The sequence below is a fragment of the Nansenia antarctica genome (genome assembly GCF_963989245.1).
Source record: "Nansenia antarctica genome assembly, chromosome: 14".
Taxonomy (NCBI): Eukaryota; Metazoa; Chordata; class Actinopteri; order Argentiniformes; family Microstomatidae; genus Nansenia; species Nansenia antarctica.
The window spans coordinates 18674765-18685970 of record NC_137684.1 but is presented as its reverse complement, the minus strand read 5'-3'; the positions used below and the strand labels follow the sequence as shown (position 1 = coordinate 18685970).

At 47.1% G+C, this 11206-nt stretch overlaps 1 protein-coding gene across 1 annotated transcript in view; it reads right to left on the bottom strand.

The window, feature by feature from the left end:
- jph3b (junctophilin 3b) overlaps positions 1-6422 on the bottom strand; it is a gene marked incomplete at both ends in the record, with an annotated part of 28046 nt that extends 21624 nt beyond the window's left edge. Inside the window, one exon of the mRNA XM_080544844.1 lies at positions 6041-6422. Coding sequence (XP_080400970.1) covers positions 6041-6422 — 382 coding nt within the window. The remainder of the gene's footprint in view (positions 1-6040) is intronic.
- Positions 6423-11206: the final 4784 nt, after the last annotated feature.

Genomic DNA, 11206 nt, shown 5'->3' with positions numbered 1-11206 from the left:
TCTTTGGGGGACCTCTTCTAATGATCACTTCTGTAACTGTAGAGTCCATATGTACCGGCCAATTTACCAGGATCATCATACATGACATATCTAACACCGTAGGCTCGTCTTGCGTTCCATCACTCTCAGCCCTGCTGCTGCTCTGAGTAGCTCCATCTTCCGCCTCCGTATCCTCTACTTCGCCACTCCAGACCATCATCACCTGGGGCTGGGCAGCCCCACTGCTGCCGGTGTAGCAGTTGTCCTCCTCCACCTCAGAGACATCATCTTTGCCTCTCAGGGGGGGCTGTGCCGTGCTACTACTAGCATTGCTAGTGCTAGCAGTAACGTTAGCTTCTTCGGTGCTAACGGGAGCCTCACTTGTTTTTAGAAATGTTTCGAACGAACCTCTAAGCGAGGCCCTGAAGCCTTCCTTTCTTTCATTTGTATTTCTTTTTTCAGCACCCGATTAACATTTTCTTCCTCGGTCTCGTTCCCTCTGCATTTTGTCCGTTGCACTAAGCAGTCACTATGCACAACAAGTGTCAACCCAAAAATTATTTTCACGTTTCACGTAAGGTGTCATAGGGGGAAATTACTTTTTTCTGTTGCTAAGAATCTCCCTGTCCTACAGGTATGCTAGATTTTAGATGTATGATTGACTATGATTATCACATGTGTGAACATTTAGAAATGTATTAAAGGCAAAAATAATAATATGGTCCCTTGCCTGGCGCTTTGGAGGGCCTCGCCAGCCAGGGTACCAAAAAAAAAAAAAAAAGTACTTTTTTTTTTTACCCTGCCTAGCGCGAGGCCCTCCAAAGCGCGAGGCCCTGTGCCACCGCCCCAGCTAGCCCCCCCTTAAAGCGGCCCTGGCTGCTGTCACGGTATCGAAGTAAAGCACGCGGGTAGGTGGCCTCACAGCTTCAGCGCGGGAACACCTATTTACAATTGACTACCGGCTGGTTTCATTAGTTAATCCGTGCGTGGTGAAAAGACTCGAGGCGGAGGACATTTCTCAGAACTGGTCATGCTCGAGTTAGTGTTAATCAGTGAGCATCTTATTCAATCGTATCCACGAACAGCAGTGGACTGGAAAAAATGGCACAGTTATTTTCATTCAAAAAGTGTCAATCTTTCCGTTCAAGGATTAATCATTGGCCTTTAGTTTTCCCGCCGGAGGCCTGCGTGACGCGTTGTGTAGCGAGTACAGGAGGGAAATGGTTAACGCGTAAAGATCAAAGACCTGGAAACACGGATTGGATGACGCGCTATCCCGCGGCCTGAATTTATATTATACAATATACAATATACAATGCTCATTCCTCTGTTTGCTCAAATAATTGCCCGGGTTTTTAATTGCTCAATCAACAATTAATGAGTTTTTGATTATAGGCCTAGGCCTCGCCTCATAGTGGGTTAAATTCATAACAGGAGGAAATTTGGACTAGCGTAAGGAAGGCAAGATGTGTGATTGGTTCTTTCATGAATTATTAATCTTTTTATATTTCACTATGTCAGCACTAAGTTAGAGAGAGAGAGAGAGAGAGAGAGAGAGACATAGACAGAGAGAGAGGGAGAGAAAGAGAAAGAGAGAGAGACCATTAATTGCTCCTACAGTACGCACACACGCACACACACACACACACACACACACACACACACACACACACACACACACACACACACACACACACATGCGCGGCAATCCAGGACAGAAACTGTTGCAGAAACGTCAACAGTCGAAATGAGCTGCAGTTAGAAGCTAAATCTCCCAGTAAGCTTAAATCGACTACGGATGTTATCCGGTTAAGGGATTTCGTTTTGAATTTTTTTCTGTCGCAAAGGCAATGATGTCCCCCCAAGTCTTTGATATTTCCATTTAAGGATTATTTAGCTCATAAAACATCATCAAATAGAATTAGCATTTGAACCTTAATTCCATAGAAATTGCCCTGGACATCAGGAAATAGATTTACATCGTGCTCATTGACTTTGTCTTCCAATTGCTCCTTATAGCCCCATACTAGCATCTGGATCAACAGTGAGTGGCTGAGATAAAAAAAAAAAAAAAAAACTTACACAAGAAAACAACCTACATCAGCATTATGCCACAGTGCAACACATTCAGACAGCCATATTGCTAAACATGTAGGTCAGGTGAGTAGAGGATACAGGCCTACTGCTGAGATTGACAGATGTGACTGAAGAAGACGCTGCGGAGACGCTGTGGAGAACAGTTTCCTGTAGCTGTGAGTTTGATGTGATGATCAGTGATCTTATCTGATGGGTTAAGATCAAGCCCATACAATCAGCAGACAGATGTAAGATGACAGATGCTGGCTAAATTTCTGATTCTGATTGCATTTTTTTTTTTTTTTACATAATGTGACATTTTGAGTCCCTCCATGACGAAAGACAGTGCTGTGTTATGAATCTAAAGACATCGTAGCATTCTTACTCTATCAGAGAGTATCTAATGTAGCATTGTGAATATATCCTATAGGGGGAAATAGAGGTGTTCTATTGGGTCTGGGGAAAGAGTGTGTAACAAACACAATAGGGAAAGACAATAATGCCACTGTAACCTCCGCCCCCTAGCCACTGTAACCTCCGCCCCTAGCCACTGTAACCTCCGCCCCTAGCCACTGTAACCTCCGCCCCTAGCCACTGTAACCTCCGCCCCTAGCCACTGTAACCTCCGCCCCTAGCCACTGTAACCTCCGCCCCTAGCCACTGTAACCTCCGCCCCTAGCCACTGTAACCTCCGCCCCTAGCCACTGTAACCTCCGCCCCTAGCCACTGTAACCTCCGCCCCTAGCCACTGTAACCTCCGCCCCTAGCCACTGTAACCTCCGCCCCTAGCCACTGTAACCTCCGCCCCTAGCCACTGTAACCTCCGCCCCTAGCCACTGTAACCTTCTCCCCTAGCCACTGTAACCTCCGCCCCTAGCCACTGTAACCTCCGCCCCTAGCCACTGTAACCTCCGCCCCTAGCCACTGTAACCTCCGCCCCTAGCCACTGTAACCTCCGCCCCTAGCCACTGTAACCTCCGCCCCTAGCCACTGTAACCTCCGCCCCTAGCCACTGTAACCTCCGCCCCTAGCCACTGTAACCTCCGCCCCTAGCCACTGTAACCTCCGCCCCTAGCCACTGTAACCTCCGCCCCTAGCCACTGTAACCTCCGCCCCTAGCCACTGTAACCTCCGCCCCTAGCCACTGTAACCTCCGCCCCTAGCCACTGTAACCTCCGCCCCTAGCCACTGTAACCTCCGCCCCTAGCCACTGTAACCTCCGCCCCTAGCCACTGTAACCTTCTCCCCTAGCCACTGTAACCTCCGCCCCTAGCCACTGTAACCTCCGCCCCTAGCCACTGTAACCTCCGCCCCTAGCCACTGTAACCTCCGCCCCTAGCCACTGTAACCTCCGCCCCTAGCCACTGTAACCTCCGCCCCTAGCCACTGTAACCTCCGCCCCTAGCCACTGTAACCTCCGCCCCTAGCCACTGTAACCTCCGCCCCTAGCCACTGTAACCTCCGCCCCTAGCCACTGTAACCTCCGCCCCTAGCCACTGTAACCTCCGCCCCTAGCCACTGTAACCTCCGCCCCTAGCCACTGTAACCTCCGCCCCCTAGCCACTGTAACCTCCGCCCCCTAGCCACTGTAACCTCCGCCCCTAGCCACTGTAACCTCCGCCCCTAGCCACTGTAACCTCCGCCCCTAGCCACTGTAACCTCCGCCCCCAGCCACTGTAACCTCCGCCCCTAGCCACTGTAACCTCCGCCCCTAGCCACTGTAACCTCCTCCCCTAGCCACTGTAACCTCCGCCCCTAGCCACTGTAACCTCCGCCCCTAGCCACTGTAACCCTTCTTCCCCCGTCCACAATGATGGTGATTAAGCAGCCAGATTAGGGCCCAAGGAAGTAAACACCATTAGCAGACGCAGCCAGCCAATCAGGGTGAGGAACACTGAGTCCCCAGTGACACTCTGACCCGCTGCATGTCTGTGTGCGTTTCCACAGCAACCTTACTGTACAGAGGCTCCATCGCTGCTGTAATGCAGAGGAACTAGAGAGACTATGAGAGGAAGGAGTGAGACAGACAGACAGACCGACAGACACACAAATAGATAGACAGACAGGCAGACACACACACACAGACAGATAGAGAGACAGATAGAGAGACAGATATATATATATAGAGAGATAGATAGATAGAAAGATACAGTAGATAGATACAGATAGACAGACAGACAGACAGACAGACGGATGGATAGATGGATGGATAAAAAAACTAAACAGATATGAATGAAGGGAAACAGTAATATATCCTGGAACGTTGTTTTGTTGTTGTTGTTGTTGTCTCTAAAAGCTGGTTGCGTCAACAGATACTTGAGTGATTCATGTACACACTGAAGTTGAAGTGTTACAAAAGCGACATGCATAGTATGTGTACTGTAGCTACACTATAGAGCACTACAATATAGAAAGTGTCTAGAACCTCAGGTTTGCCATCTTCTTTTTTTCTCCTAGCTGTTATGCACTCCCTGGTATTTTGAAAAAGTATGCATATCAGTAACTCAGCTCGTACATATTCTCCCTCATATGAAAGTCTTTTTTTCCGTCCTCACACATACGCTTGTGAAAGTAGCGCAGCGAATCGCAGTATAGAGTGAGCAGAATAGCTCCGGTTCAGTTTGCGATCATTCTATTTCTGTTCAAATCCATGTCGAGAAGATCTTGTCAGACTGCCAACTGCCAACAGGGCAACCATCATGGCTCACCTCCTACCCCATTAGTGGAGCAGCTAGACAGATCCTCCCATTACTCTGCGCCCTCCCACCTTCCTTCCTATCCTCCCCCACATCCCCCTCTTCCGCTCACATGTCATACTTCCATCCTTTGACTCATAACTATTGAGACAGATTTTGTTGTTTCCCTTTATGGTTCAAATCCTCCCATAACTCCCCTTTTCCTCCCTCGATGCCTCCCCCTCTATCCTCTCACATCCACCTCTTTCTCTCACTTGTCATACTGTTCTTCCATCCTTTAATTAATAACACAGCCAAGCAGGCCTGCTACCTCGCCAGTTGGTTACGTTATGGTAACGTTTTTTTGTCCGCATTTCTTTCCTGGCTCGGCCAGAATTGGGCTGGTGGTGTTGTGTAAGGTTCTGGTGCTAGCTACTGTTATATAACAGAGTTTTAGGAAACCATGTGTGTGTCTCTGTTAAGAGTAGGGTAGAAAGTATATCATCACTATCATCTACTACAGGATTAACCTACAGTATCCATGGCCTTATAGGCCTCTCTCTACCAGACAGGTGTTCCTCTGTGTTTGCTTCAGGGGAACTACAGCCTCTCTACTCAGGGCTTTTCCAGGGTGACCTGGAATCTCTTTCTCTCCGACTGCGGAGTCCGGATGGCCTTAATATGGGCCTCCAAATTTATCCCTCTCTGCAGCTGGAGAGAGAGGAGAGGAGAGGAGAGGAGACTGCTCATCCTAATGACATATGGCCTGAGAAAGAAGGACTAGTGTGTGTGTTTGTGTGTGCGTATGTGCCTGAGAGAGAGAGAGAGAGAGAGAGAGAGAGAGAGAGAGAGAGAGAGAGAGAGAGAGAGAGAGAGGAGAGAAGACTGAATGATGGGGACAAACTGTAGGGGTAGTAAAGGACTACTAAAGTGGATGGGCTACGTTCCAATATCCACACTAATACACTATAATATCATGCTGCGTACCGGCCACGGGCTCTAAGTGGAACACTATTGTGCCTACTAAGTGTTGGCATTGACACAAAGCCATGGAGTGGGATGACCTCATGGAACCCCTCGCTCTTCACTTCCCTCGATTACTGTCACCTCCAGTGAAAACAATTGGCCGACTGTACCTGTCACTATCTAAATATAGATATTTTCCTGTCCTATCAGAGAGGGGCACTACACCACATCATATGGCATCTACTACCATCAATGGTTACGTCTACTCCATCCTCTCAACGACAACACTGTGGTAGCGTCTAGGGGGGCTAGGGGGGCTTGGGAGTTGTTACCGGACGTCTTACCTCCATCGGAGTAGGTCTCCGTGCCGTAGCCGTCCTGCAGTCCGTTGTTCCACGTCCCCTCGTACTTCCCGCTGGTTCCCGTGCTCTCCCTGAGGCCGTAGCGTCCCTTAAACCCATGGGTCCACTCGCCCTTGTACACCCACTTGCCTTTGTTCTCCACCCCGATGCCGTGGCGCTTGCCCTGGGCCCAGGTGCCCTGGAAGGTGTTGCCGCTAGGCCAGGTGTAGACCCCCACCACCTCGAAGCCGTGGCTCCAGGAGCCTGCGTACTCCCCCTGGCCCTTGGGGCCCGTGCAGATGCCATGGCCGTGGGCCTTGCCCTCCTCCCACCCGCCACAGTATGACCCCCCATCATCAAAGTTGAACCTGCCCCCAGTGGACATGCATGAAATAGGTTTCGGCAAATCCCCCTACCCTCCAAAAAACTAAAAGAAAACAAAAAGAAAAAAGAAAAACGAACCGAATCAGATTTAGGGGGGGTTTATTGATGATGAGGTGTGGGGTGGGGAGGAGGAAGACGCCCACATGAAACTCCTCCTTTTTCGACTGAAAGAAAAGCAAAAATAAAAGGAGGAGGAGGAAGAATAAAAAAGAAAGCTAGCCCCCAAGAGTAGCAGGTCCCTCCTGTGAGGCCAGACAGGAGTAGCGGAAGCCTGATCAGACCATCCTCTCCTCTCCTCGGTTAGCAGCACTCCCGGACAGATCTCTTGCAGCCGCAGCCTGGAGCCCGGAGAAGGGCCACGCCAGCCATGCGTCTTCCCCTGCCTTGCTGACACAAACGAAGCAACAACCCCCCCTCCTCTCCTCTCCTCTCCTGTCCTGTCCTTTTCTGGGTATCTGGACTCCCCTCCCCTCTCTCCTTCTCTCCCTCCTCCACGTAGGGGCCCCACCGTCGGCACGCTCCTGCCTGCTCCTGCCTCCTCCTCTCTCTGGGGATTTGGCTCTAGAAGCTGCTCCCCCTCTCCGCAGCTGAGGACCACCAGGCTCCACCTAGAAACCTGGGATCCCAGGGGCCAGAGACGACAGCATCGACAGATCTCACAGATCCATACCTGATAGCTGCCTCTGCTTTTCCTCCGCTCCCAATACACCCGACATGGTCCCTCTGCCGCACAGATAGGCAGGCAGGCAGACAGGCAGGCAGGCAGGCAGGCAGGAACAGAGAGAGAGAGAGAGCAATGAAATCAAATTGTGCAGCTTGGTTCTGTCCTGTTGTGTTGTGTTGTGGATGCCTCTGATCTGATGGTGCTAGTGAGCAGCAATGCAGTCTCTTCTTCCTATCCACACAGCACACACACAGACGCACACTCCCACTAGGCAGCAAGTGCGCACAGCACACAGACCATGGACATAAACAAGTGATCTGATTAATTTACCCTCTCTCCTCTTGTCGCTTTCCCTCTCTCTCACTCTCTCTCTCTCTCTCTCACTCTCTTTTTTTTTGTGTCCGCGTCCAGCCTTAAGTGGTTTATCTCTGACGGTTTTATTCTTGTTCCCTTTGACGGTGAAAATCCAGATTTATCTTCTCCTTTTTTTCCCTCTTCAACACGTCATGTTCTCTTCATTTTCATGTATCACTGTCTGCCTTTTTTTCGGCTGTCGTTTTATTTCCCCCCTTCCATCCTTATGGTCGGGTCTCTCTCTGTCTCTGTCTCTCTCTCTCTCTCTCTCTCTCTCTCTCTCTCTCTCTCTCTCTCTCTCTCTCAAATCTGCTCATTAGAGAGAGGACTGTTCCAACACAGCCAACACCCCCTCCCCCTCACATGCATGCTTCTGTTTTTAAAGAGACAGGAGCTGCATAGATACAAGCCTTTCTTTCTCTCTCTCTCTCTCTCTCTCTCTCTCTCTCTCTCTCTCTCTCTCTCTCTCTCTCTCTCTCTCTCTCTCTGGCTACCCTGGAGAGCACACATTGCATTCCTGTTTCCCCTCTCTCATCTCTGCTATGAATTATTATTATTATTATTATTATTATTATTATTATCATCAATAATAATCAGAATAATAATCATCATCATCTTCATAATAATAATGTAAACAGAAGTTGCCACAAATCTTTATAATCAGGAAGGCTTTGAAATGAGCAAATACATGTTCTACATATGTTATAAACGTTTGTCACACCATGCTATGACATGAAGAGGTGAACACAGTTGACATTAGGTGCCATTTGGAACCTCACTTGAAATGACATGCCTGATACTGCACCTGGTTGTATTTCCACAACCTACAATAAGAACATTACATCAAGGGTGAGGATAACTGGATGAGAGAATGTTGTAATGTGTGTTGTCATTTAAGAAGACGTGAGAGGAAGACAAGCCCAAGGTCTTACACATCACTCTGCTTTCAGGTGTACACTGCCTGTGTCTTTGACTCCGCCCTCTTGCTTATCTTGCTCATCTAATCACAATATATCGTTCCCTAATATATTGTTCTTCACAAAGAGAGAGAGATGTATATTGGGATTAGATAAGCAAGAGGAAAGAGTTAAAGACACACATGTTCAGCCAGTCAATTACCTGGGATGAGTTCAGACTGAGCTGGATATACTGTAAATAGACTGAGAGGCTCTAACTCGCTAATGCTCACCTTTCCTTACAGGAAGGGCTTTCATTTGTCTGCGCATGTCATACATGTGTATGGAGACTCACACCATACTACCACACTGAGGTCCCACAGTACGCCTGGAACCACGGACGGTGATACTGGAGGGCTAGGCATAATGGTGATGAAGATAATGATGATGATGATGATGATAATAATGGATTGCCCTATACTTGGTGCTCAAAGTTCTTTACATTGTATGGGGGGGAGGGGGACTCATGCACTACATGAAGGGGGAAGGGGGACTCACCTCATCCTGTCTACTGAGTCTACAGTTATTACACAACTGCTTCTCCTTCCTCTGGTTTATCTGATCCAGTTGATCTAGCTACGTTGGATGAGTCTACAGTTAACTGATTAGCATTAGAGAAGGAGGGGGCGGCAGCATTGTGAGCTAAGAGTAGCAAATCCAGGGAGAGTGGGAGTCACGATTGGAGCCTCCTTGGAAGATGGGTGTTTTTGTACTGTGGGCCTCTCGTCAAATCAGTGGTGTGCTGTGTGCTGTGTACTGTCTCACTCTGGGGTGAAATTGCCCATCGGTAGGGATTTAGACTAAGCTTACCCTCCCCATATCCCAAGTACCCCCCAAGTGGTTAAGCCAATAAATCGTTAACTTTTTGAGAAAAGCACCAAATTTGGCTCGGAGTTAGAAGGATGTACCCTGAACAGATTTAGATATGGGGCCCTGGGGATGTCAAAAAGGCTGCCGACTGTACCACTGTTTTAATTACCTTTTATTTTCAAAGGGCACAGAAGTAGAATTGTTTACCCTGAACATATTTCGATGAGGAACTGCCACATATATGGCCATAGATAGCAGCCATCTTGAAAAAATCAGTCACTCCCCATCTTCCGTCGGAGACTGAAGACCTCCATCTCTTCAGGCTACACCTTAACTGCTGCTCCTGAGACATCTACTGCCCCCCAGCACTGTGTCTCCTGAGACACCTGCTTTCCCCTATACTGTGTCTCCTAAGATTTCTACTTCCCCCTTGTACTGTTTCTCCAGTGTCCATAAAAATAAATAAATAAATAAAATTAAAATAAAAATATTTCTTCTTCTAGCACGACGGCTGCCAATGGCCCCTGGCCTGAGCTGGATTACTCTTCCTGCTACAACTAGTGAATTGATGATCGCCTGGTATCCATTCACAATTTTTGTTTGAGAAAGCTGACAAAGTAGCATGTTACCTATTTAAAAAATGTGACAAACAAAGTCAAACGAAATGCAACGTTGTGGATTCTAAATGGTAGACGACCCGACGTTACTGCCACTGTATAATAACGCGCCCATTGATACTTTCAATCAGTGCCAGGTAGTGCTACCAATGTGATAACGTTTCTTTGTCTCAAGTGAGGTCAAGGAATCATGCGTATAGGTTACCGGTATTCATATCTTGCAGTAAGTCCTATAGTATCTCACTTGACGTTGTAAATGTCCCCTTGTTTTATTATATGGTAATTTGGTAATTTATGAAGTTACACTTCCAATTAATGAGACAACTGAAAATATATTTTAATAAGTAAAATGCATAGTTTAATATTATCTTTAATATTATCAGTGTGTATAGCATAATGATACTGCTGGCTGCACTGTAGCCTCTTTTCTAAATAGGACAGACATCAGTCTTCACATGATCTTGTTTTAACAGTATCTTCTAAATTCCAAAGAAGAATAGTTTATTTTATGTGCCAGTTAAATTTCATATTTGGCCCAAGCGTATTCCCTTTTGAAAAGGAGTATTGTAATTTATTCATACATGCCTATCTTTCTAAAGAAGGATTGTTTATTTGATCAGTTTTAGGTTTGTTTTCCAAGTTATATCCTTTTAAGAAAAGTGTTCAAATGTTATTAGGCAGACATTCTACATTCTGTGTTTTGAGTCTCTGAATTACAATGCTCCAAGTTATATAAGGATATAACTTGGAAAACAGAGATAAATATAACCGCAAGTGGCAATGGGGCGTGTTCCTACAGATATGCCCCCATAACCATAAATGGGGTGAGATTGACAGACACAGGGTAGACCTACAGACAGGTTGTGGATTGACAGATAGGGGGTAAACCTACAGACAGGGGGGTAGACCACTCACGTAATATGGTCCAAGTTGAACTCATGATATACTAAGCTATGATATTATGAAGTACCCTAGGACCACGGGCCTGTAAGGTACCAGTCACCTAATTATGGCCTGATATACATAGGCTACTATGCTATGATGATAATATACACTAAGCAAAAAAGTATTGTGGATTAACCTTCCCCAGTTAATGACCATGTTGTATAGTTTATGTCAAGCATTTGACTACTTATAATGTGCTTACACTATATTCTGCAAGCTTAGCATAGTATGCCACCCCCATCTGACTGAATACAGGGGAGGCTGGTTCATTAGGTGCAATTGGGCAATGCCCCACCAAAGGGAGAAGAGAGAGATTTTTTTTCTATGACTTCTAGACAGTGTTGCTTCTGAATATCATAGTCCAATCAGCTAGTGTTCTGTGGAGTATATCATAGTCCAATCAGCTAGTGTTCTGTGGAGTATGTTCCAATCAGCTTCA